Below are 27,593 nucleotides of genomic sequence, written 5' to 3' on the forward strand. Positions count from 1 at the left end.
GTCTGTGCAGCCAAAGACAGAACAGTTAGCATGTTTGCTCAAACTTTCGCAATGGGATTAGAGCTGGTACACCGTTGTCGCTTGCGAAAACACAACGCTGGGTGTGTACATTTACAGATTAAGGGGTGGAAATATTACAATGAGATCCCTTTGCGATGTCAACAAGGGCGCGAAATCAGACGCGCTCGTTTTCTCAGACGCTTGCAGAAAAAGGCTTACCAAAACAAAGTTACTGGGTTATCTTTTTCACGTTTCCTTGGTTGGTAGATGCACCGGGGACCTGATTATAGCACTTAAAACCTGGAAAAGTCAGACTTTCATGATATGTCACTTTTAAGACTGAAAATTCAGCTTTGTCATCACAGGAATAATCACATTTAAAAAATTATAATAATGAAATAGAAAACAGTCATTTTAAATTGTAATAATATTCTACAATGTTACTGTTTTTACTCTAGTTTGACCAAATACATGCAGTCTTAGTGAGCATAAGAGATTTCTTTCAAAAACATTAAAAATCATACCAATCATAAACTTTTGAATGGTAGTGTATGTAACTCTGGATTCATGAAAAATGCACATGCTTAGATGAATGCAAAAAGGTGTTTCCTCATTCTTAGGCATTGCTCCTGTCAGTGATGTCAGAATATTTTTGGAAATCCCCCCTTGCACTAAGATACCAACTGTCCACTAGCACGTGAAATTTTTATCACTCAACATTCTCACTATTACCAGTCATTTCTTTCACATATTTTCCTCCTGCATATTTTCATTTACAGTATATCATACTAATTATATTATACCCATAATTACACTTTCATTGTCAAAAATGTCATGTCTACCCTGTTGTTGTTTTTTTTGTTTTTTTTGATCGCCTTACAACCCATCCAAGCTGCATTGTTATTCGAGTCATGCCTGGCTAGTCTTAACTGATTGAGCTGATCACCCTTGCCTTACGTGTAGGGACTTTGTATTTTTAGCTTTTTAGCATACCAGAGGAGTGCTGTCATCTTTCGCTTCATGACTGCTTTTGCAAATGCACTGCAGGAATGTATTGGCATTTTTAGATCTTAGTTAAACACATTCTGTGTTAAACACATTCCCAGAAAAACACACTCAAATAAAACAAACATGCAATCGACCCATGCACACTGTACTTTTTAGGTAGAGTGATCAATTAATCTTTGATTTAATGTCCTAGTGCAAGCTGTTTCTTATGGTTTACTTATAAGGTGTAAAACCAATGCACTAATTATCACTCATCTAAGACCCTTGATGAATCTCAGTTGTTTCAATAATCTAATGTCTATGAGGATAGTATAATGGACTATTACTTACCCTTTTAAATATACTCTCATATACAAATATTAACTGGCCTTAAAATGTACTCAAAGTTACAATAATTACTTGAGCCAGTGATATTATTAATTTACATAGCATATTAAAATTAAATTAAAATTAAATTTATGCATTTAGCAGACGCTTTTATCCAAAGCGACTTACAGTGCATTCAGGCTATACATTTTTTACCAGTATGTATTATTATTATTATATTATCAGAAATTATGAAACAGGTCATACATGCACCTTTCACACGGAAGTGCAAATGTGGTGGAATCTTACTAGAATCTAAAATGGCAAGGAATTTGTGTAAATAACCACAGACATCTAAGACATCAAGGAAAAGAATCAACATGCATCACTTTTACCATGTTTGTAAGTCATTGCCAGTAAGGACCTGGTCGTTTCTGTGACCAAATTTTCCGTAAACCTAAAATATTTTTTCAACAAAGGGAGGACACATAACAAAAAACTCCACCTGCTTCAGTGACAACAGAAGCCTTCCTTCAAAATCATGACATGCATATTTGTGAAAACAGGACAGCAGTACAGAGGACACTGTTTTTACTGCGACACACACAATAGTTAAGGTAATCCATTTATGATGTATTGCAGGTCTACGGATTCAATGACTAAACCGATCTGATTTATTTGAGCACATTAAGAAATTACGGCTACACTACTTAATAAATTTTTGGCAATATGCATCTTTCTTGCAGTTTAAAGAATTAGACTGAAAAGCACCCAGTGCAAGCTTTTTTGGTTAGCTTTGGTTTTTCCAAATATCAATATTCCTAGATAGAATAATCATAATGAGCTGACTCATGCAGAATTGTACATTTAAAGAGATAAATCAAATAAAAAAAATTGTCATTATTTACTCACCCTCATGTAATTTTAAACCTGTATGACTTTTATTCTTCTGCGGAACACAAAAGAAGATATTTTGAAGAATGTTTTTTTCCAAACCAACCAATATTTTTCAAAATATCTACTTTTGTGTTTCACAAAATACAACACATAGGCTTGGAATGACATGAGGTGAGTAAATGTAAATCGAAAAATTTGAACTTATAGTTTAAATTCATAAACATACAAAATACAGCGATGTGGCTTTTTCTATGTTGTTTATTCTCGAGCACCAATCATTGCTTCAATATTATCTCATGTGTGTGATAAAAAAAAATTACAACACATATCATGTCTGTTTTAGCAGAGATTCAACATCAACCAAATGAACAGCAGACGTAAATCAGGTATGTCGGAAATCTATTTTAAACAATACAGACTGGCTGGAACCAGAATAGCCAGAGATTGGATTATAAAAAAATAATTTGTCTAATTAAAATTTTATTGTGAGAACCATTACAGATAGTGATGAGTGGTTAACTTCTGGTTAATTGTATTTACTCTTCTGCAACAGATTTAAATGCTTCATGTCACAATGAAGCAGCTGAGGTGGAGGAAGTGTGCACAGGTTTTCTAATAAAGTCCCCTCCTCCTAGACAGATAAAAAATACGGTATAACATTTGGATTTCACACAGAAATATCACCAGTTTATATGTATCATCTATGTATCTATCTAAGACGTTTTATCATTCTTTGCAGAAATCATGGAAGAAACGCTACTTTGTGCTTTCAAAGACAAACGACAGCTGCCATGAGCTAAAATACTACAAAACCACTGGGAGTGCCAAACCTATCAAATCTATACAAGCTTCCACGTAAGGCGAAAGCTGCTGATTTCTTTTCACATAATCAAAAAAGGTTTAGTATTATGTAGGGATATAATTATTTTTTCTATGTAGCATCACAATGCTGCAAGTGCATCCTCAAACAAATCCAGTTTTTGAATGGATCTGTAAAGCCTTCAAGTGCTCTCCATCCTCTGTGCTCTTCATGAAAGCAGAAAATCCAGGAGACAAGGTCCCAAGAGAATTTTTCTTCATTGGCAACAGCAGGTTTGTATGATTACCATTGCTGTACCATAATTCCCATGCTTAGCAAAAAGCTGCATTTAAAAAATGCAAATAATGGACAAAATAAATTAAGGTTAGCCCTTTTAGTGCTAATATATGGGATCTGTTGTTTTCAGTAAGGATGTGGATAGCTGGTTCAATGCTTTATTCGGGGCTATAAAGGTGAGACATTCTACTTTTTGCCTATGAGCTTAATAGCTTTAATTCAGTCATAATTCTCTTTGAAAAAAATCTTTTTTCTTATTTTTCTCGAAATTAAAGTTCATTTTTATCATTTTTAACAACTAATTATTAATCAATACAATTTCATGGGTCTTAAACAGTTCATTCTTCAAACTGTTTATAGAATAGCAAAATTGAGGCACAAACTGAACCTCAGAGCACGACAGAATCCAACTCCAATGACCAAAGCCCCTCTGACACTGAAGAGGTAATTCACAAACAATGCTTTCACATGCTTCTGTGTGACTTTGACTCAGTTCTCATAACTTTGCCTGAATTATTTCTGAGTTGTACCTCTCAATAACTGCAGAATGAAGTTGATAGTAAACCTCCACTGCCTCCAAGGAAGAAGTCAGCATCTGAAGATGTTCCCACCCAGCACGGTCAGTGTAGCCAATCTCCCAGAAGCAGCCCATCTGCAACACGGGTATGGCATAGTTAAATCCACAAACATACACTTTCACTTATAAAACCAAACACTTGCATCATAATTCAATATAACCACATACCTTTGGTTCAGGTGTATGAAAATCTGAAAGAAGAGGAACCACTGGATGAGACTGCAGTGGAAAGTAATGAGGACATGTCATCAGGGTATGACAAACTCTCTTTATGTATTTAAATCTACTTTACCTCAATTGAACCTGTTAGAGTTACACAGTGCTTATTTTTACCCTTAAAAATTTAACATTAATCTTTAGATTTGAATCCATTTGTGTCCTTCTTGAATATACAGAAGGTGGTATAACAGACCAATTTGTCTTTGATTTTGGCCTCATTTTATGCCTATCATTTACGGTTTAATGTTGCAATGTTCAAAAGCTTATTTATAGTCAAGTATCAAGTATCATTTTGCACAGTCATTTACAAATGTACTTTGTGTTCACACGAGTTTACCTATTGTTAGAAGGCTTGATTTTTCTTTTAGACTCTCAGGCTTTGAGAAAATGATAATTATTTGCTTTTCTCTCCAGGAAGAGTGTGACTGGTACATCTGAAGACAGTCTGTTGGATTGTGTCACAAAAGCCTTCAATGATATGAAGACACCACAAATATCCACTGAGTCAGATGGACAAAGGTAAAACAACTGACAAATTAAATTTCAACAGACTATTGCTAATTTCTGCATACTGCTATTTGTCACATTATGAACAATTTCTCAGGTTCCCTAGCCTAGAGAATAAAAAGCTTTGTGTAAAACCTTAAGGGATTGTTTTTACCTGAGATGTCACAAATCATGCATCACACTTTTCAAAAGTATCCAGCCGTGATCTTGCCCAACTAGTTATTATTACTCATATTACAAAGGCGAGTCAGAACTAATTTTGCAACCTTGTACCTGAGACCAACATCATTTTTAAACTATGTTTTGTAGTGTCTTAAACAGTTAAAATCTCACCTTTAAAAAAAATCAGCACCACCATAATGGGTCGTCCCTCATTGTCATTGTCATTTATGGAATTCAAGAAACCTCTTGCTTTGACTTCAATGGAAACTGTGCCTCCACTAAGCTGAACAGGTCAATTCCAGGCAAGAGGTGATTAGTACATCTGTAGAAGACCAATTCAATATAAAAACATATCCTAAACTGCAGAATTTAGTTGTCAAACAACCAGGGTTATGAAATTGTGGTTTTGGAATCGAATTACATTTTGAGTTACATGTTTTCCATTCCTCAGTGAAACGCACACCCTTATCGAGAAGGAAATCTGCATAAGTCATCATGATGCAAACATCTTGGTTATTTCAGAGAAGGAGGGAAAACCATGGTACGATTCTCACAGATAAATAAAAAATGTACTGGACATGTTGGGCTGAGCCCAGAAGCATCATATCCTTGTGTTCTATGGTTCATGCAAGTTTGTTTGGATTAATTTTTGCTATTATTTTCCATTTCTTTTAGTGTATCTAAATGTGGGGAGATTGAGGCTTCATCTCTGTTCCACAAGGGAGATCAGATCCTGGCTGTCAATGACCTGTTGACAGACACAGTGGAGGAGGTACAAACATACCTAAGAAAACTCAGCAAGAGCGAGGTAGTCATGAGTCGGGAGTACAAAAATGATTTTGTAAATGTAATCAGAGCTAAATGGCTATAGTTGAACTTGCACTTTTTTGCTCTCTTCAGGTAAAACTGACCATTCGAAGGCTCCCGGGCTCCATTCCTTTGAATTCTGAACCCTGCTGAACCTCATGCTGTGCTATGGTTCTTCTATGGGGAATAGCACTGTGCTGGCAATCAGTAGTCAAACAGAATGAGTTAAAAGTGCTGTAATGTAATATGACTTCTAGTCTCTCTTTTGGTGATTTCTGAAACCCTTCACTGACATTTATGATTTGTTAGTGCCAGATCGTACAGGACTGAATGTATTGCTTTTCACACAACCCTGAAGGGCATACAGGCTGTCAACAGTAAAACAAGTAGCTCTTGTTTTCTTTTGTGCACTGAGACTTGCTGAGCTTTTGTCATTCTAAAAATATTAATCACAGGAATGAATTTCTATACTTGTCATTTTGCACTATTCTGTACATCAGCAAGGTTGAGGTAATAGAAACATTAAAACAAGTTTAAATAGAACTTTCATCTATCAGTAAATGAATGATAGCACTAAGGTAGTATTTTTCTGATCATCTTAAAATACCTGTGAATCTGTGTACTGAAATTGCATTTAACTGCAGTATATTTTGTAGCCACATGGTGGCAGACTAACACAAACTGAATTGTATTAAAACTTGATCTTATATTCTTATAACCTGAATTTTGATTGCTCCTATTCAGCATATAAATTCACATCCAATTTTCTTTTATTATATTACTTTAGCAAAGAATGTTGTTTTATAAACTGACAGCTGCATTATTGCAGTTGCATTGAAACCTGTCATGTTGGTAGGAAACCCAAATGTATTTTTTTTTCTTCCCAAATTGAAACGAGGTTAAGATAGTATAATGTAATAAATGCATGTAAAAAACAATTTACTAAAGAACTGACACTGTTCGGCATGCAAATAACTTTTCTTATGAAAAAATATCTTTCATAAGAAAAGCATAAACATAAATATGACATAAAATGTGATTTAGAGAACAAGATCATTAATGAAACAAGTGTAAAGTGGATAGAATTTATTTCCTTTAGAAACACTTTAATATATAAAACCGTCAGAGTAAAAAAGGGCATATGTGGTCCATTCCTGCATTAGCCACCAGTAAGGGGAGCCATTCATAAAAGGCAACACTATTAACCATCACACAACCAGCACTTAAAAAGGCAGGCTGCAAGAAACACTTTTTTTTTTTTTTTTCAAATGTGAGAAGCAGTCCAAAACTCTCTTCATTTGACATGGTCCACTGATTAATCCTGGTCCAATCAATAAAGGCACCATTTGACTGTTTGGCCAAAGGTTGGATTGTGGATGTCAGTTTACTTTATTGCCTTGTTCCACAGCTTGAGTTTCTCAGGGCACATGATGCTGAGCTGAGGTTTCTGGGTTCAGTCTGCCACTCACGGAAAAAGCCCTCCATGGCTTTCCTGCTCCTCCAGCTGCCCACATTCACCGTGGGAATTATCTTTTTCGGCTGCAGCCACTGCACAAAACGCTTCAGCTCAAGAAAACTGCTGTGCTCACTGTAGGGAATACCTGGAACAAATAAGTATAGAGTAGGAAAGTATCTCTCAAAATCTTTTGAGTTGCTGGGAAAACCTATTTATGTCTGATCTCCTTGCTCAAAAGACCAACCATGATTTCTGCTGCTTAAGCAGAGTCACACTCTAGTAGAGGGCTGCATTGGGTTTGGGCTCCCACGGGACCCAACGCAAACCTCGTGGAAGCGGATGGTTTTACCTTTGCTGCGGGCGGGAGTGGGCGGTCAGAAAATTTCGCGGGAGACCCACAGGGAACGGTGGGATTTGGCGTGTAATAGAATGGAGTCAACTGAACACATTAAGTTAAGAAGAAAATTAAAGCGGCTGTTTACTTGACAAAAGCAAAGCAAGGCAAGTCAGACATCTGGAAACAATTTTCAATTGTCACTGAAAAAAATGGGTAAGAGTAAAACTGCGTAAGTTGCGATAAATGTGCAAAAGTGTTCGTTTACAACGGACATAAATCTGGCACCTCTGCTCTGAGGCGACATACCTATTTTCTAAGTTCTATGTGTTTATTTAATAAGTTAAAGTTATTATATATTGTGCTTTGGCTTATTTACTTAAACCGGTTTGTTAACAGTTAAACTGTTTTAGTTAATCCTTTGGTGCGTGTATCATGCAGTACGTTTAAAAACTGAGGTGCCGCTAGTTGTGGTTTTGTTTTAACGGTTAATCTTTTATAACGCTAATAAAAAAAAAATACCCAATGTTTTTGTCACATGTAGTGCTTTGGTTTAGCATTACTTCATCTTGTTTCATGTTTAATGACATCATCTTCTGAGAGATCATCATCTGAGAGAAAGTCCGTGGGAGCGGGCGTGAGTGGACACAAACATTGCAGGCATAGGCGGGAGTGGAACACGCAGGTTGCAGGAGCGGGCGGTCCTGGTCATAAATTCAGCGGGAGCGGGCTTAAGAAAACAGTCCCGCGCAGGGCTCTACACTCTAGCCTTTTGTATAATTATTTCCCTAATTATATAGTGTGTTTGTGTAAAGTAACAAGCACACATTCCCATTAATTCCCATGTTGGATGTCTCAGATTCCAGTGGAGCTTATGAAATAAGATGCGTCTACTGCTTGAGGCAGCACCTGATTGGGCTGCAGACCGCTGATATTAAGAAATTAAAACCCTGGGCTTGCAGAACCTGACATCTTGAGTTTTTCCTCTGGATCAAATCACATCTGCTGATTCTGTTAATACAGGGCATGCTGTTCTTAGCCTGAAACGACATTCAGCATTTCTAACAACTGCAGGAAGGGAGAAAAATCAATATAATGTAATTACATTCCACATACGAAGCCATTAGGTATAATCTTGTCAGTTAGTGGAACAGAATGACAAGGCTGTGTTGTGTCTACACTGAAAATCAGTTCAATGGAAAGCAATCATCTTTAAGATCTTATTAAGGAAGGGATGGTGTGACAGATATCAATAAAAAAATAGCACGTTTTCTGCATTTTTGTTTTATTGGTATAGACCTACCATTAAGCAAAATGGAGAAAACCTATTAAAGCGTCATAAAACGGTCCATCCTAGATGCAAGCAAATGGAGCAATATAAGGCGTTTTTATTCGCTTTTTCAAACGTCTTATTTCGATTTTGATTTAAAAGGATGACAAAAATACAAACTCATTTTGCTCAGGGCTCTTAAAGTCACCAGACAAAATAGAGGGTATTTTTTCCTCTTATAAAATCAAAATGCAAATACAACATTACAGAAACAACACAATTTGGTGTACATCTACTTCCCTTGATTAGGGTTTGTTTGGGCTTGCAATTTAAGTTTCAAGTGAAGCGACCCAATTTTCTAAAAATATTAAAAGTAAATGTAACCCTACATATGCGCTACTGGCTGATTTTGCCGAAAACCTTTCCTGTTAATGTCAGCATCCCAGACAGTCTCAGATATTTCAATTGTATTGTAATACTGCGCGTAAACACATGAAATAGCGAATGAGGCAAGTAAAATCATTATATTAAATCCTTTATAAATCTAGACTGACACATACCATAGATACTGATGTTCTCTTGAGTCTGAGGCTGGATGTCTTCCACCCTTACAGTTTGGCTGAAGGTCCAGCCTGTGGGCTTGAATGCCACTAGCTGGTCATACTGCCTGGAGAACTTATTCAAGTGTGTCCGCAGGTTCTGTACAGTTAAGAAAAAACTTCTGGTCATAAATATTTAGGCTGATTAGCTTGAGCTGTTGCTCGTTTTTAGTTACTTTGAATAAATATGTCTGCAAATGTAATGTGTAAATACGACTATACTCCTATTCAGAAGTTTTGGGAGAGTACGTTTTTTTTTTTTTTTTAGAAAGAATGCAGCAAAGACATTTATAACCATCAAAAGATTTCCATTACAAATAAAGGATTCTATTCCATTCTATTCAAAGTATCCCAGTTTCAACAAAAATATTAAGCAGCACAATTGTATTAAACATTGATAAGATACATCAAAATAGACAAGTTATTTAAAATTGTAATATTACTGTTTTAGTGCATTTTTGATCAAATAAATGGGTGTGCATAAGAGACTTTCAAAAGAAAAACAAAATCTTACTGACCCCAAACTTTTGAATGGTAGTATGTGTGACAAAAAGGGTAACTGAAGTCAAATGATGCCACATTGCAATCAGCTTCTTTCTTTCAATTTACATAATGACTATTCAATGTGGCTGCAAAAGAAAATGTGGTGCAATCTACAATCAACCTTGCCTTGCAATTTTTCCTCCATCCTGTCAGGGCCATTTAAACCCGTTTCTCATTGAGAACAACTCTGAAATTGCTTTGAATCAACATCTACATTGGCATGGGTGAGAAAAGTTGCTTATAATGGTTCAAGGCACATCATATAACTAATCTTTATTATCTGCAACAGTCTCATTAGAATTTACTTTCAGTCAGACTCAATCAGTGCTACCGCTGCCAGAACTGCTGCGCTGGCATTTGGTCTCTGTAATTCGAATCTTAAATTTTTTTCCTCTCGCATTAGCATAAATGCGCTGTCAAGGAAAATTAAAGATAACACTGAACGCTGCATGAATTTTAAACTCCAAATTGAATAAGTAAACATAGCCTCAATGATTGTGTTTAACATAATCAGCTCTTTTTATGCACTTATGAACTCAAAAAGCAAAAAATGCAGATGATAAAAATTCCTTTTGATAATTTAAAACTTACAGATATGACAAACAAGCCACAGAAGTTTTAAATGTAGTTCAACTCACTTTGAAATTGAGCTGCATCATGGGAAGTACATGCACCTGGGCCGCCCGCCAGTCTGTAGTGATGCACTGGCCAATCTCCTCCGACTCCAGGCAGCACATGGTGTTATACTTATCCTTGGACAAACACACCTTAGAGCCCAACACTTCCGATACAGCTAGAGGAACAGGTGGGACAGGTAAAAAATGTTTATATATCTCTATATAGACAAGAAGGAACGAATGACAATTAGTCTATTGGGATTTGGAAAGAAGTTGCAATCCAATGTGAGATTTCATTTTAGCAAAACAGTCCACAGTGGGACACTAAGTAATCATAGCTTTAAAAGTAAATGGGTGCAGTACTATAATCATGGATGCATTTTTTTAAAACGAACAGGAAGCCAGACAAACTGTGGAACAGGAACATAATTTCAAAGTCAAGTTAGGACAGCATTTGCAAACCTCTTTTTTAAACCGTTTTATTTTATACAAGCCTCATTCACGAGTGAATATGACGGTCACGGATAATAGAAAAGTGAACAATCTATCCTTTCAAGAGCGGATGAAGTAGCACAAGGTCTACAAGAGGTCTGGACAAAGCAGGACAACATTGCTCACTGACCTAGAAAAACCTTCTCTTTCCCAACTGCGTAGGTGCCACAAACCACAAGTGTACGAGGGTTCAGTGTGACCTGCTCAAAAGCTGTGTTTACGGCAAAGGTGATGACTTCCTGTTGAGTGGGAAATGTATACTCAGGACTGCAATACCTATGGAGAAAAAAAGTTTTATTTTGTTTTTAATCTCAACCCTATAACCCATCTCAGTTGATGCAATCAAAGTGGGCAACACATAACGCAGCACCAAAAAGTAGCTTTATTAGTAAGGAACTCACGTTGTGTCCAGATAGAGGGTCTGTATCCTGAGACCCTGCAGCTCTGGGTAGCGCTCCATGGACGGATCAGCCCGGAAGTCACCTGTGTGGAGTACCTTCTGGCCATCTGGCAAAACAAATAGCAACATGGCTGCCCCAGGACAGCTGGGGGGGAACAGTCATAGTAATTAAGGTCTTGTCATTCTGTATGAACATAGGAACCTTTTATTAAGTAATAAAATTGGCTTCAAATGTTTATTAGTTAGAGGATACACTCACTGATTAGCATCCAGGAGAGTGACCTTCACTCCTTGCACCATACACTCTGTGTTCATTGGGAGAACATGAACATACTGCTCACCCACCTTCAGCTTGCTTTTCACCAGGTTACCAGTTATCTGCCATGATTAACACCAGTTAGTCATGAAATCCAAGATTCAGTCAAGAGCAAATCCTCCCTGACACCATCATTGAGAAAAAAAGAAAACATTTTCTTTTCTTCATTGGGATTTTGCTTTCCCCATTTGTTTTTCCATTTTTCACTTTCCTTGATTTATGTAAATTTGTGATGTGTCATGTCAATGTGTTGATATTCCTGATTTCATAACCATAACACATTTTTGAAGTTTAAGTGTTAGGTTTAAATTTCAACCAAAAATAAAAATTCTTTCATGATTTACTTATGATTTAAACAACTCCATGTTGCTCCAAAACGGTATGACCTGCTATCTTGTGTGGAATATAAAAGAAAACACTTTGAGATGTGCTTTAGTGTTTTTTTGTGTGTGTATACAAAAGAAGTCAATGGTCTTCAAAGCTGTGTGGCTCCCAATGCTCTTTTGTATTTCAAAGAAGAAAGAAATGTATAAAGGTTTGGAAGATCATGAGGGTGATTAAATAAAGACAGAATTTTTATTTTTGAGTTAACCATCCCTTTAGTTTCTTGGGAGGGAACTGTGAATGTTAGAGAATTTCTATATAGTAAATTGAACTCTTCAGTTTTCCAAAGAGCAAGGAAAATCCTGCTTTCATTATTCTTAAAGTGCAATGAGGTTGGGATACATACTTTGTTACAGTAGATGGGTAAAACAGAGTCTTTTTTCAAGCCACCATAGTGGTCCGAGTGGAAGTGAGTGAGAAAGTAGGCTGTGACACCTTCAACAACCCCATACTGAAAAGCATCCACAGCAAAACCAGTTCCTAAACAGAAAAAGCATATTACATTCTCCAAAGCACATTAGACCAAAACAAGCTAAACAATAACAGTTATTATGAGAGTAAAAGAATAAACACACATCTTGTACAATAAAGTTCTTCTGGCACAAGCTATTAAGACCGAAAGTGTAAATGCTTATGCAATCTTAACAACTGGTATTAAGTAGGTCTAAACAAAAGCGATTCACAAACCAGGAATTTTCTTGTAGAACGGACACCGCTTGGGTTCCTCAGGATCTCCATCTGTCGCTCTTCCTCTGTTCCATCTTTTCTGCCTCTCTGCCCTCCCTCCTCGCTTTCCTTCTGTTTGCGTGGGCCGAGTCGTACCCTCTTCTGCAGCAGGCGAGACACTGGACACTTCAGATGGAGCTTTGCTCTTCCTACGCCGTCTACCCTGGAGCTTAGCGTCTTCCCCCTGAGCTTCTGAAATCCTCGCTCTCCTAGACCCTTGCTGATCGGCCTCTCTGACCGTTGCCTTCACTTCCTCCTCAGCCTTTTTTTCATTCAATGGCTTCAAGCCAAAAAACACCCCAATGTCTGTTTGCTTTAATCCAGAGGGACCTGCTTTAGTCTGAGTTCTCCTAGGAGCCATAGATGGTGTTTTCTGAGTTAGGGCTGTTTGGGTGGAAGACAACTCTTGGTTTATATAACTGTTGGCATGTACAGGATTAGATATGCGCTCCCGAAGACACTCTAATACCAAACTTTGAGGTGACTGTAGCTGGGAGTTTGGATCTTCAGGATTTGTTGTGGATTGTTTTCCTATTGATTGAGGTCCATGCTGAAATGTTCCATCAGAAACACCTGTGGAGCTGGAAGTAATCAGGTGATCATCGGGTGCTAACGATGTCTGCAGTTTCTCACAGGTGTCTAATGAGTTTTTGTCTGGTCTATGTTCCATGTTCCCTGTCTCATATTGGTCCAGCATATTATAGAATAGATCATCATCTTCATCGCTGAACAGTTTAAGAGAATCATCATCATCATTTTCCTGCAGTGCAGTACTGTGAATCTCTATATTAGTTCTGTGCTCCTTATCCACATTTGGAAGTTCAGAGAGTGGGGAGTAGGAGATATAATCATCATCATTACATTCAAAGAACTCTGCTTTAACCTCATTAGTCTGTGTCTGAAGAGCATTGTCAAAACTATGTGCTTTAGCTGGAATTGAAGTCTTCATTCTTGGTTCCTGTGAGGAATTCTGAGATTGAGATATTTTGACGGAAGGAGACCAACCTTTCTTTTTCTTGATATCTTCAGTATTAGGGGAGCGCAAAAGCAGCAGTGCGTTACTCTGGGTGGGAGTTCCCTTTGGTCCATCACCAGGAGATGAACTTTGGCTGGATGAAGCAGATACATTCACAGCGCTGTCCACAGAGCTCTCCGTACCAGGTGCAACATTATTAACTGACTTCAAGCTGAAGTCTGAGATGGCTTGGGTCGTGCAGTCGTTTAGCGCTCGACTCTGAGCAAGTAGAGAGTGGCTGTATCTCTTATAGTGATTGGGAATGGAGGATGTACAATGAAGACCATCTGGACATTCTGTAACATTAGAGACAGAGAAAGTGTAATTTTTTTTCTTAAATATTATACAATAATATTCTTGGAAATATTCCACATTAAAGTGATAAGAGCATGTTACTAATGGGCTTCTCAAACCTTATAATCAATTAATTTTCTAGTTGTAGGCCTACATATAGTAAATATTTAAGTAAAAGACATCAGTCATAAAAGAAAATAAAAAAAATCCATTGGCCAATTTATTTTAATAGTTTCATAACTGATTGTGTTCAAGAATAGCATTCTCAAGCTGTCTATATTTTACAGTGGTGTATCATTTAAAAATAATGCGAATGTGAATTATATCTATAGTAAATGTACATATACATTTTCCAGCTATGTAAATAACAATTAAAAAAATCCCTGATATTTCCATATATGTGTGGGAACCCTGTAATGAACGATGTTGTTGAATCTGGTGTGTTAGACAACAGAATGACTGTTGACTTCACATATGAATTTATGAAAAACATTACCTTTACAGTTGTCACCAGGGTTATCTAAGCATTCTGCAACATGCCATTGTTGAGACTGAACCACCAAGAGGGAAAATGGCATTTGACAGACAGGACAGAATCCTCCTGACTGAGGGTCTTTTTCCTGAACATCCTGAGAAAGTGTCCCATGATTCACGTCCAGGGATCCTGAGTTCACAGTGTTAATGGGAGCATTATTGCCATTCTGGTCTAAACCAGTGTGCGTTTCAGCACTGTTGACTTCTGTTTTTTGCACTGATGTCCCAGGATTGCTATCCTTTCTCCTCTTTGTCCCATCTTCTCTTGTTATCTGTGATTTGCTGCTTCGTTTTTTGGTTTTCTTAAGAGGTTTATAATCCCAGATTTCACTTTCAGAGCCGCTCTGTGACATTTGTAATCATTAACAGATTCTACTGCTTTGTTCTGAACGAAGCTGTTTTGTAACATCACATTCATGTTCTCTTAAGACAAAAAACGCGACCACAGCACAAATAAGACCGTATCATTCAGAAATTCATCCCGAAAGCAAAAAGCCTTAAGAAAGACGTATTCTGTAAAAGTATTTTAACAAATTCCGTTCATATTAGATAATCCCGTCGAGTGTCTTTCGTCATTACTCTTACCGCCAATGTTGAAAGCGCATTTATTTTAACATTGATGTTCGCATATTCCATAATGCAAATCGTATCGAGTCATTTCATTTTAGACATGGGACATCTATTTATAGATTTAATACAAACAGCATTTTTAATAATATGACGAATATGTTAACTACTCGCAAAACGAGTTTATTTTGTCTTGGATACTGTTGCAATTTGTTTGTCGAAAGTGCCGAACGTAAATGTTAGTCGCTATTCTGTTGTTGTGGGAGTCATGGCGTCTTACAGTAAACTGTCAGATCTTTTCCCCATTCAGAGTCAGCTAGACTATGCTTTAGAAGACGCGACGACTCAAGAAGAGAAGGAAAATCTCGTACATCAGTATTTACACAAAATAGACGAAAAGGACGATTTAATTATACCGGATTTTGAAGAAGGCAAGAGTGTAAATGAACTCTGTGGGTGTGAGAATGTATACAGTATTTGTATCTCATTAGAGTGGCTTTGAAACTTAAGATCAATCATAGATTGATTCGCGGTTTAGATAAACGACTAACAATTTGGAATTACAAATTGCTTCTGTCTGCTTTTTACTGCTTTATAATGTACTGAATCAACAGTGAGTGTTATACAGTACACTGTAGTGTTGGTTCTGGTCTATTCAGATCTGTATCTGCCTTGCCTATTTTTTTTAAAGGCACCACCACAAAAAAATGCTGAATCATTTGAAGCAACATATTTTATATGCTTATATCAGGATAATTTATTTATTTGGGGGGTTTTTTTTCATTTAATGTAAATTTTCATAATAAAAATATTAGTTAAACATTAAATTCTATTGTTATTTTGCAGGACTGGAATGGTTGAACACAGACGGCCCACTGTCACTCAGGAAGGAACTGTCGGGCAAAGTGGTGGTGCTTGACTTCTTCACCTACTGCTGCATAAACTGCATGCACCTACTTCCTGATCTACACCAGTTGGAGCAAAGTTACACCATAGAAGGTATGAGTGATACATGTTTAGATAGAGACTGTTTGTGGACCAGTAAAAGTGTAAAATTATATCATTAGGTAAACAAAAGCATTGCACCGTTCAATTGCCACGCTCAATAGGCAATTCAGATAAATGTTTCTTGACTGTGTTGATTAGAACTTTACAAAAATCCTATAGTAAATCATTCCCAGGGTTCACTGGGGCAGAAGTGAGAGCCTTTTGAGCTTGATAACTTCTTCTTGTCCAGCAACACATTCTCATTATCTCTTAACTGTATCGGATAGGAGACTTTAAATATCCACACAAACCATGTCGAGGGCAGAGAGTTTCACATAGATACACCATTATACTGGTATGTGGCTTATTATAGCAGCTCTGCATCCAGTGTTATCAGCTCCAGCAGTCAGTAGCCCATCGGTGGCCACTTCTGTGGGATCATCCGGGGCAACTGGCCAGGCAGCCGTCAGCCCACTCGCTGGCATATCTCACACATACCTCATCTCTGGCACTTCTTTTGGTACATTCTGTTACCACTGTTCTGTTACAGAAGCAGAACATGCCTCCCCACCCCTCTTCCCACTGTCTCATTAATTATTAGGGTTTACTGTAGATTATATCACAGAAGAGACCTTTTATTATTACACAGAAACTTTGTTTTTACTCTTGCCATTCAAGTCACATACTCTCTTGGTTCTGGGAGGATATCATAGAAAAACATTTGCTTTAAAAAAACTGTTCAGATTTGTTCTTGCCCAGCCAGTATTTTCAGTGGCACCACCACAAAAATGCAGATTTATTTTCTGCAACATATTTTATGTGTGTCAAGAGAATATATTTATATTTTTCATTTAATTTAAAGTTTCATTTGCATTTTTTTTTTGCTGGAAATTGTATAGTAAATACAGTTTACATTTGTTGTAAACATTGTTGACTTGTCTGATTCTTCTAGTACTATCACTACTTATTACTTATTGTCTTAATTATTGTTTACACACACACACACACACGTCTGGTTTGCGATCCTTGTGGGGACTCTCCATCGGTGTAATGGTTTTTCTACTGTACAGACCATATATTCTATTGCCCTACACCTAAACCTACCCCTTACAGGAAACTTTGTGCATTTTTAGATTTTCAAAAAACTTCATTCTGTGTGATTTATTAGCTTGTTTACCCGTGGGGACCTCAATTTAGGTCCCCACCGTGACACGAGTCCCCATGAGTCTGTGTGTATTCAGGTTTAAGTCCCCACCAGAATAGAAAAACAGGTACACACATAGGTGTGTGTGTGTGTGTAATCTAAACCATAATAAAGACAATAAGTAATAAGTAGTGATAGTACTAGAAGAATCTTGCCTTTAATCCCCTGTGGGGAAATCAGCTGGGGAGACATGAGGAAAAGTACAGAAAAACATTGATCACATTTTGATTATGCTAGGTGTATTTCAAATGCATTTAAAGGCAGAGGGGAAGCAGGCTAAAAGCATACTGAAATGGGACACTGGTCCCCCGTGTGTGTGCTTCCAGTCTCCGCTGCTGAGCCCATGAATTTTAATCTTCTGATGGACGGCTGAAACCGGAATTTAAAAACCACCATCCGTCTGCTTCAATCATCAATGGCTGTGTCGCTTACCCCAGGGACACAGAATGGAGGAATGTCATTTCCAGTGACGAGGCGGAGAAGTTCCGCTGACATTTTTGTTAAATTAGACAAAGTCAAGCGGAGTGAAGGCAGACCGTAGCTCAGTGCAGGAGACTGGAACAAACAGAGAAACGCAGAGCATTGGTTATAATGGGATGCCTGGGGGCTGCATGAGCTCTCAATCAAGACCCCTGTGTTTTCCTTGATTGGTTTTGGCATTCTGCATGCAGTAGCCCATGTTAGGATGTGTACATCTGGCATTCTTGTATTCTTATTTCTTTAAAGGGGCCTATATTTTCTGTACTTGTTTTGTAGCATTTAGTTTTTTGTATATTTATAATTCAAGGATTATATAGTCAAGGATTCTTGCATGAAAACAGTCGATTCAGTTAACTTTAACCAGTTTTCACACCCCCTCTGACCCTTAAGGCCCATTTACAAGAAAAATAACTATAAATATAACTAAATTTGCGTCCACACAAATGTGAGATAATGTTCTGTTTATTGTAAACATATGCTGCAGTTGTCATTTGTTGCTTTTAAATGATGGAGAGCTTTGTCGGGTAGATTCTCTTGGGCTGTCAAATGTTTTTATCATTCATCAGCTGGAAAAAAATTCTGAAAGTGAGTCCAACCATATTGTTTCTCTTCATTGTAGACTACCATATTCTTATAGAAATATAATTAATTCTGATGTGAACAGCCTTTACACTATGGCCTATCCAGATACTACATAAAGTGTCAAGCAATCAAATTTATTCTTTCTTTTTTTTGTGAGTCTGATAAGCAATGAGTCACAGGACATTGCTAGTCGCTTAGTTTTCCTTTTGAGGAGTTGTGTTGCCCGCCCACAGTAAATCCAATTGGTCTAAAAAACCCACATAACTGTATATTAAACATGTCATAGATGGCTAATTTTATGCCTTATTGTTAATCATTACCTCCTTCATTGTGGACAGACAAATTACTTGTCAGTGAAAATGTATCCGGTTCCATCTATTAGGACACAATGTTGAACAGCAAGTTTTTGCTACTTTACCTTTTAAGGCGTCTATGTAAATGACCTGTGTTATGACTGGCTAACCTCTTTGCATGTCTACTCCGTAACAAAACCCCTCCTAAATGGTTTTGTCAATGTTAGTATGATGGTTTCTGTTTAGAATCCGTTGGATTTTGGAGTTTCACAATGTGATTGTTACATTTTATAGCAAGTTAAATGCTGTTTTTCATGTCTTTACAGACATTTTTGTTCCTGATAGACTTTGTTGTTCTTTTATTGAATGTTTTTAAAAAGGAAGGAACTGTGACTCATGCAGATTGAGGTTTAGTACTGTTGAAAACATTCAAGGCGCTGACACATGGACAAAAGATGGTTCTTTGGAATTTTCAGTATTCAAGGACTTGGATAAAATGTTTCAGAAGCATACACCAACGCAACATGCATCCACGCATTGTTAGAGGAGATAAGAATGAAAAGCTTTGTGTAACCTGAATAGATTTTCTTTGAACGAACAAAAAAAGCATCCACGAAAACCTTAATTAGGCAAAAAATACATTTAAATAATTAAATTAAAGCCACTTTCCTTTTATCACTCCCTTTTGATTTAGGTTCAGACCTTGATAGATTAAACATTTATTATTTCATAAACCTTCTTTATAAAGGACCTTTTAGAATAACTTTGAAACCTAAATGTACCTCAGGGCATTTTAATAAAAGTTCTACTAAGGCCAGCAGGTTTTGGTAGGTTAAAAACTTTTTCTTTTTCATCCCCATTACAGATGGTGTTCAAAGAGAGTATCAAGTGCTAGCTGATAAAGTAGTCCTTTTATTTGTTTTTATTTTAATTTCATCATTTGAGCTATAATTGGTCTTTCTGGTAATCTTAGAAGTCGAAAACAAGATTATTTTAAGATTGTCAAAGCCAGGTGGTAGTGTATGTGCAACAAACAATTTGGGATGCAGATTTAAGTCTGGGGACTTGTTTTCCGGTCCCATATCTCCTCTTCAGTGTCAAACCCTCTATATATCTTGCATTTCCCTTCTTTTTCATCTCTGCAGATGGTCTGGTTGTCATAGGTGTGCACTCAGCTAAATTCCCCAATGAGAAAGTCCTACAGAACGTACGCAGTGCGGTGTTGAGATATGACATCACCCATCCCGTAGTGAACGACAGCGATGCCCGTCTGTGGCAGGAGCTGGAGGTGTCCTGCTGGCCCACGCTAGTGGTGCTGGGACCCAGGGGAAATCTGCTTTTCTCCCTGGTAGGTGAAGGCCATCGAGAACAGCTCTTCCTTTTCACTGAGGCCACCCTCAAGCACTACAGAAAACAAGGGCTGCTCAAGGACCATGATGTGGGAATCAAACTGTATAGAGACTCCCTGCCCCCCTCCATCCTCTCTTTCCCTGGGAAAATAGCCATGGACCCCAGCAGCAAGCAGTTGGCTATTGCCGACACAGGACACCACAGGGTACTGGTGGTCTCCCATACTGGCCAGCTGCTGCACACAATAGGGGGTAAGACCTGTTAATACATACTTTTTAAGTAGAGTTATCAAATTCAGGGGACACTGAATTTGACTATTGTTTTGTCTTTATTTAATTTTGTCTTAATATAATTTGACATATGTTGAGATCGGATCTTCAATTAATTATTATTAAAATGTATGCACATATTACCATTCAAAGGTTTTGGGTCAGTAAGATTTGTTAACATTCATTATTAAGCAAAGATTTATTATTAAACAAAGATGCATTAAATTAATCAAAAGTGAATTTTTTTTTATTTTTAAATTGTTACAAAAATAAAAAAAAGTATCACGGTTCCCATAAAAATATTAAACCGCACAACAGTTTTCAATATTTGCTAATAATAAGAAATGTTTCTTGAGCAATAAATCAGCATAATGATTTCTGAAGGATCATGTGACACTGAAGGCTGGAGTAATGGCTGCTGAAAACTCAGCTTGGCCATCAAAGGAATAAATTACATTTTAAAATAGAAAACTGTTATTTTAAATTGCAATAAATAATGCTGGTTTTACTATATTTTTCATCAAATAAATGCAGCCATGGTAAGCATAAGAGATTTCTTTTAAATCATTACAAAATGTTATTTATATAGTATTGTTGTTGTAGTTCTTTTAATGTATAAATTATTTATTTGCAGTATAATTGAATTTTTTTTAAATAGTAATTTGATTGAATTAAGGTCACATTTATGCAATTTATTGATTATTAAACAAAACAGCTTGAATGAATACAGAAAATGTATATCTATTATTTTTTTAAATGAAACCTAATTCTGAAAGCAAAACTATGCAAGAGTGCATTTCTTCGCTGCAAAAAAAGCATGTTCTTTGTAGCTGTTTGGGTGTTACAACCTGAAATAAGGGGCAAATTGCATCCGTCCTTGAAATGCAGTTCTGTTCCCTTAAATGCAGGATGGTTCCAAAAAATTAGGGTTGCCAACTGCCCTATATTTTAAGTATAGAAAGGCTGCAAATTTTCTTTTTGGTGAAGGTTTGGAGGCTATTTTAGTCTACTTTTACAAGTTTATCTTCATATCTTTACCTTCATAGGTCCTTCAAGTGGGAGACGAGATGGAAATTTGTCTGAGGCACAGTTCAGCTCCCCACAAGGGGTGTTCATAAAGGGAGACACGGTCTACGTGGCTGACACTGAGAACCACCTTGTTAGAAAGGTAAATCAGCAGAATCGGGTCAAGCTTGTTCTCCTGCTGGCAACTCTAACCCAAATTCACTCTGATTGGTGCTTGAAAAACCGCTTGTCTCTGTCCTCAATAAAATCTGATGGTTTTTTTTCTTCTTCTCAAGATCAAACTTTCAGAAGGAAAAGTCTCGACCTTAGCTGGCGTTGGCGTTCAAGGTACAGATAAAGAAGGCGGAGCACCGGGACCACAACAGCCAATCAGCTCTCCCTGGGACGTTGCCCTTGGCAACGCAGGTACTTTTAGTGGTCATCCTCCTCCAGTATACTCTGCTCCTTCCTTTAGAATTAGAGTCACTCTGCCTTTTTTTTTCTACCTTGCTCATAAAATTTAATATCTTGTGAATCTGCGTTTCATTATTCTGCTGGGAGCGTTTTATACATCCCTTTTTCTGCCTCTCACATCTTCTCTCTATCTGTCTTGTCCATCTTGGAATCTTTAATCAGGTTGTTCTCAGAAGTCTTCGCTCTGTAGATACCACACTCGCCTTTGATTTTCACAAGTGTGTATGGTGCGGGGTGCAAAAAGATCTTTGTTCTGCTAAAATTGCCTCTTGTTGTTTGGAAGCAGCCGTGGAGTAAATTGCACGGTCTGTCAGTTGCTAACCAGAGACACAGAGCTGAATGTTGTGGTGTTGCCTGAGTTAAACCCACAACACCAAAGAAAAAGAAGGTGATATGATCAGAAAGCACTCATGTGGCTGTGGTTTCTGATAAATGGTGCCTCTAACAAACAGTTTTTGTCGAAGATTGCCTCTTTTTGTTTTGCAGTAATATCTTTATACACAGCGGCCCTGGACAAGATGTCCCACAGGTCTGAGAAAATTGAATTTAACATGCTTTTAAAACATAATTAAAATTCCTACTTTATATTTTAAGGCATTATTAAATCAGTCTGCATTATTCAGTCATATCGTTCCATTAAACAGCTGAAGAAATTGATGTGGCCAGCATTAGCCGAGAGAGAGAGAGGCGTTTAAAGTGGTCTGTGTGGTGTGTGTCTGATTTAGTCTGCGTGAGTTTGGAGCACATTCATTGATGGTTCCTGCTGTGTATTAGGTCTGTTCCCTGAACAGTCGGTTGCTTTCTTGCAGGTTATCCTACGAAGAAAATAAGATATCGCTGTTTCCTGTTCCTTTATGCATCTGCTGTTGTCCCTGATGCCGTTTTACTTTTATTGATTATTTATTATTACTTTTATTATTTCAATTTCTTTCCTTCTTCCTTTCCTTTTATTTTTCTTCCTTTCATGTGTTTAATGCAACAGTCTTTTTGAATGTTTGATTTAAAGTGGTCATAAAATCAGAATTTTCACTTCTGAAATAAAAGCTTCCTCCAGTTCAAAAGACCATTTATTAACTAAGCCACAGAAGCTGCTCATTCCAGATTGTTTGATTTCTGATGTCAGAAAGTTGAATTAATTAACATAAGGTCATCTACTTACACATTAACAATGCCTATTCTATGTTCAGAAATGATCAAAAGGGTTAGGATGTAGCATTTTTCCTAAACACTCCAGCAGATGAAATTTCTTATTATTTTTGCAAGAATAGTTTTATACCATAGTGTTAATAGATAGGTTAAGGAAAAAAATAATATATATTAGGGGTGTCACAATAGACAAAAATTATAGTTTGGTACAGCAGGGGGAAGAAACCTAAATATACATTTTTATTTATTTATTTTATTATTATTAGACAGTGGTTTACTGAACAAATTGTCTTTGTCTTTAAATAAATACAATTAGAATGTACGTAAGGATAAAAAAATCTATATTTTGTAATCTGGGGCTCTTTACTTACACATTACTATAATATTAAGCTTACAAATAACCGATACAAAACTATTAAATTCAGTTTCTGTTTATTTTATATAATAAACACAAATAAAAAAAGAAAAGAACATTTGTGTACAAATTTGTAAACTGTATGTAAGGCAGTTTTTGCATTAACTTCAAAATCTAATTATAAAGTTATGTTTCTACTTCAGGTTAAGTAAAATATAATGAATATATAAGCAAATAGAGGGCATATATTTAGCGTAACCGTGTCTTTCCACGGTTAAAACATTGAAACACACACAGGATCTTTCAACATACCTTCACATGTTCATTCAGGTTTATTTCATGCTGTAACTAGTAGTAAATGGTATTAAAGAGGAAGAGATGATCGCATTCACTCGCACTCCACACTGCTGCTTGAACTGATGTGTCTATACAAAGATCTGTCACGCCACATCAAAGAGCGCCAGTATTGGGCAGTAACGCATTACTTAGTAATGCGTTACTGTAATTTGATTACTTTTTTAGTAACGGAGTAATTTAACGCGTTATAATTTTCAAAATAGTAATTGGAGTATAGTTACAAGCCGAGATCTCTATACGTTACTGCCGCGTTACATTGCTGAATAAATTTCATGGAGAAAAAAAGTAAAGTAACTAGTAATGTAACTAATTACTAATTACTCTTGAAATAAAGTAATCAGAACAGTAACGTGATTACTTTTAAAAGGAGTAATCAGTAATTTGATTAAATTTTCAGAGTAACTTGCCCAACACTGAAGAGCGTAAAACAGCATTTATTTTTTAAATTTCCTGGTAAAAATGGACAATTTAAAAGATGAGACTTTGTTTCTTATTGACAGTAACGAAACACAGAGAGTATTATTGGTGGTTAAAAGGCTACAATGCTGTATTTGTTGTGTACACATGTACTCGCATGTACCCACATGTATCGAATTAAAAGACATGTACTGAAAATTTGCTGTACGAATACATGTACCATTACACCCCTTATATACAGTATGTGTGTATATACACACATACATAAGGGGTGTAACGGTACACGTATTCATACTGTGTAATTTGTTTTTAAGAAAACTGGATGCTCAAGTAGGAGGAGATGCTAGAAACAACATGGTTCTTGAAATTCATTTCTCTGTATATGACAAATCAGTACCTACTGTAATACTTGCAATTTCCACTTCATCATTTATAATATTTCCTTAACCATCTGTCTGGTTTATATTTCCCTTTTTTCACTCGTTTTCCACCTTGAAGTTTAATTGTAATATGGAAATCATGCAGCATGTCTTTGTCATTCATCAGATTTCATCTTCTTTGGCTCGTTTGACTTCCATCCATCTCAGATCCCTTTCAAAACCTGCGTGAGGAGAGTTCTGCTTCTTTTCTTTCCTTTCCATCTCAATCTTTTCCCCCCTCTCTTTTCCTCACTCTTTCTTTCCCTCTGTCTCGCTCTTTCATGAATGCAAGTAGTTAGGCTCCAGCCCAGCAATGAAATTGTCTCTGATAAGCGCAGTACCATTAGAGGTCTATTGTTAGACACAAGTACAGAGCACCTCGTTTCTGATTCCTTAAAGAGAAATCGCAGCGCAATGCTCTCAAGTATTAGTGACCCTCCACATGGTACTTAAACTGATTTCTAATGTAAATTCATCAGTTCAGGTCACTCTGTGCTGGACACCATAGTACATAACATAATATTTAGATTAATTAATTAGTCCTGTAATCAACTTCAGGCTCCTTTACTACATTTTTAGGGTGAATTACTGAGGTAAAAAACTTTTTTTCCCCCACAGACCAATAATAATAGTTAATAGTCTATATAGTATAATATAGAATTATTGCTTTTTTTTGTTATAACGGGATGCAGGTAGTTAAAGGGATAGTTCACCCAAAAATGAAAATTCTGTCATTAATTACTCACCCTCATGTCATTCCAAACCCGTAAGACCTCCATTCATCTTTGGAACACACATTAAGATATTTTTGATTAAATCTGAGAGCTCTCTGACCCTCCCATACACAGCAAGGGTCCTACCACGATTAAGGCACAGCAACGTAGTAAGGACATCGTTAAAATGGTCCATGTGATATCAGTGGTTCAACCGTAATTTTATGAAGCTACGAGAATACTTTTTGTGTGCAAAGAAAACAAAAATAACAACTTTATTCAACAATTCTTCTCCGCATCACCCTGGTGCCATTTTGGAGATTATCACGACGCATGCATGTGCTTTTTCCTGCACATAAACAACACATGCACGTGATGCTGCTGACGCAGAACTGCTGCACCTTGTTTACATTCATTGGAAAGCACACGCATGCGTCGTGATACTCTCCAAAATGGTGCCAGGGTGACGCGGAGAAGAATTGTTGAATAAAGTGGGTTTTTTTGTTTGTTTTTTTTGCGCACAAAAAATATTCTCGTAGCTTCATAAAATTACAGTTGATCCACTGATATCACATGGATCATTTTAAAGATGTCCTTACTACATTTCTGGACCTTGATTGTGTTAGGATCCTTGCTGTCTATGGGAGGGTCAGAGAGCTCTCGTAATTCAACAAAAATATCTTAATTTGTGTTCCGAAGATGAACGAAGGTCTTACGGGTTTGGAACGACATGAGGGTGAGTAATTAATGACAGAATTTTTGGGTGAACTATCCCTTTAAATCCGACGCCTACATCAGATAACATATGTTACTTTATATGAATATAAGCAGTCTCATTTACAATGTGGAATGACCATGCATGCATTGGTGAGATCTAGTAAAATGATCGTTATTCAGCCCGAAAGGATAAAATGTGATATGAAGGTTATGCGAGTTTACTCATTTAATGTGTACTTGACTAATAATTAGTTCTTATTTTTAGCAAGATAATCAACATCAATATGTTGTAAACATGTAAGCTGTTTACTATTTGATAGCGTGTGTTTGTGTTTATGCAGGTGGTGATATATTGTGCATAGCCATGGCAGGAACGCATCAGATCTGGGCTCTCTTCCTGGAGGACGGGAAGCTTCCCAAAGGGAGGTGAGCTCTTCTCCCTGTGTTCTCCTCATGTTAGTTCTGTACAGTCAAGGCAGCGTTCAAATAAAGAGGCCACAGGACTGCCCAAGTGATGTCATTTTCTGGGCAGCCACACAGTTCACTGTTGGCGGAAATCGTTCTGATTGCCCTGATAAAAAAGGAACTCTTAACTTGGTGTGTTGTTCGCAAATGTAACATTTCTCGATGTTTTTAGAGCCATAGCAAGCACTGGTAACAGCTTTAATATATCAGATAAAGAACATGCGGGGGAAAAATACTTTATTAAATATAATAATCTCAAGACTTTCTGGCACCATGTGCCAGAGACTTTTTTTGCTCTTACATGCTATTAGTTCCTAATTGCAGTTATTTTGTCACAATTCCGGCTTTTGTTTTAGAGTCAGCCAAATTAAGAGCAGTAACTATTCCATATAATCATTGTAATCAGACTTAACCATCTCTATCAAATGCCTTTTCCAGCGACAGCAAAAAAGGAACATGTGTGCGCTTTGCGGGCAGTGGGAATGAGGAGAACAGAAATAACGCGTACCCTCATAAAGCGGGTCTGGCCCAGCCGTCAGGCCTGGCTCTTGCCCCGACTGAGCCCTGGGAGTGTCTATTTATCGCTGACAGTGAGAGCAGCACCATTCGTAGCCTTTCACTGAAGGATGGAGCAGTCAAACATGTGGTGGGGGGAGAAAGAGACCCTCTGGTAAGCCCTACCTGCCATGTTTACAGGTCTGAACAGTTTAACACAGGGGTCATCAAACTTGGTCCTGGAGGGCCGGTGTCCTGCAGAGTTTAGCTGCAACCCTAATCAAACACACCTGAACCAGCTAATCAAGGTCTTGCTGGGTATCCACCTTATTCCTAAACTCAGAATAAGCCTATGTGCGAGACTTCCGGTTCATTAGCAGCTATAGGGGAATAACGAGAAGAATAGCAACATGCAGTAAACGGTAAAACCGTTTGCATTACAAACCAGTGTTCATAATTAAGATAATATACTAAAATAATATGGTAAGCAGGGCCGCATTAACCATTGGGCTAGGCGGGGCTGGGCCCGAGCAAGGAGGGGGCCCGTGATTGGCTGTGGAGTAGCTTGATGGACATCGGTAGCGCCGATCGCCAAAGCCCCACCACGCCCCTCACTTTTTAGCGCTATTATTTAGTGGAGTTTTTCCGTAAATTCATGCATTACCATTAGAGATTAAAATGTCACATTTTAATTTGGTTTACCAATCAAATGCATTTATTATATATTTTACTTTTGAAC

The 27,593-nt window shown here is 37.2% G+C and overlaps 3 protein-coding genes across 5 annotated transcripts in view; 2 read left to right on the forward strand and 1 right to left on the reverse strand.

The window, feature by feature from the left end:
- Positions 1–1,878: 1,878 nt before the first annotated feature.
- LOC107755416 (GRB2-associated-binding protein 3-like) lies at positions 1,879–5,332 on the forward strand. Its single transcript, XM_016572196.1, has 11 exons — positions 1,879–1,931; positions 2,558–2,597; positions 2,765–2,862; positions 2,951–3,066; positions 3,151–3,303; positions 3,438–3,483; positions 3,668–3,751; positions 3,854–3,970; positions 4,064–4,137; positions 4,518–4,622; positions 5,224–5,332. Exons 2-11 carry the CDS (start codon positions 2,576–2,578, stop codon positions 5,330–5,332), a joined length of 924 nt encoding a protein of 307 aa, XP_016427682.1. The 5' UTR covers positions 1,879–1,931; positions 2,558–2,575.
- A 1,318-nt stretch (positions 5,333–6,650) lies between these two features.
- Positions 6,651–15,145, reverse strand: dclre1a (DNA cross-link repair 1A (PSO2 homolog, S. cerevisiae)). The gene is made up of 9 exons (XM_016572385.1): positions 14,522–15,145; positions 12,678–14,027; positions 12,337–12,470; positions 11,550–11,668; positions 11,292–11,435; positions 11,021–11,166; positions 10,420–10,574; positions 9,200–9,338; positions 6,651–7,180 (listed from the first exon to the last, which is right to left on the reverse strand). The coding sequence occupies exons 1-9, from the start codon at positions 14,910–14,912 to the stop codon at positions 6,969–6,971; spliced, it is 2,790 nt and encodes a 929-aa protein (XP_016427871.1). The 5' UTR covers positions 14,913–15,145; the 3' UTR covers positions 6,651–6,968.
- A 218-nt stretch (positions 15,146–15,363) lies between these two features.
- LOC107755539 (NHL repeat-containing protein 2-like) overlaps positions 15,364–27,593 on the forward strand; it is a 20,792-nt gene continuing 8,562 nt past the window's right edge. For 2 of the 3 annotated variants that reach the window (XM_016572386.1, XM_016572389.1), the window contains exons 1-7: positions 15,364–15,557; positions 15,973–16,125; positions 19,818–20,273; positions 21,338–21,459; positions 21,593–21,722; positions 26,236–26,320; positions 26,798–27,029. In XM_016572386.1, the coding sequence (XP_016427872.1) occupies positions 15,395–15,557; positions 15,973–16,125; positions 19,818–20,273; positions 21,338–21,459; positions 21,593–21,722; positions 26,236–26,320; positions 26,798–27,029 (1,341 nt within the window). In that variant the 5' untranslated portion in view covers positions 15,364–15,394. The remainder of the gene's footprint in view (positions 15,558–15,972; positions 16,126–19,817; positions 20,274–21,337; positions 21,460–21,592; positions 21,723–26,235; positions 26,321–26,797; positions 27,030–27,593) is intronic. The other variant, XM_016572388.1, reaches the window with a different exon arrangement.

This window comes from Sinocyclocheilus rhinocerous, unplaced genomic scaffold (assembly GCF_001515625.1).
Source record: "Sinocyclocheilus rhinocerous isolate Xijiao unplaced genomic scaffold, SAMN03320098_v1.1 scaffold140, whole genome shotgun sequence".
Taxonomy (NCBI): Eukaryota; Metazoa; Chordata; class Actinopteri; order Cypriniformes; family Cyprinidae; genus Sinocyclocheilus; species Sinocyclocheilus rhinocerous.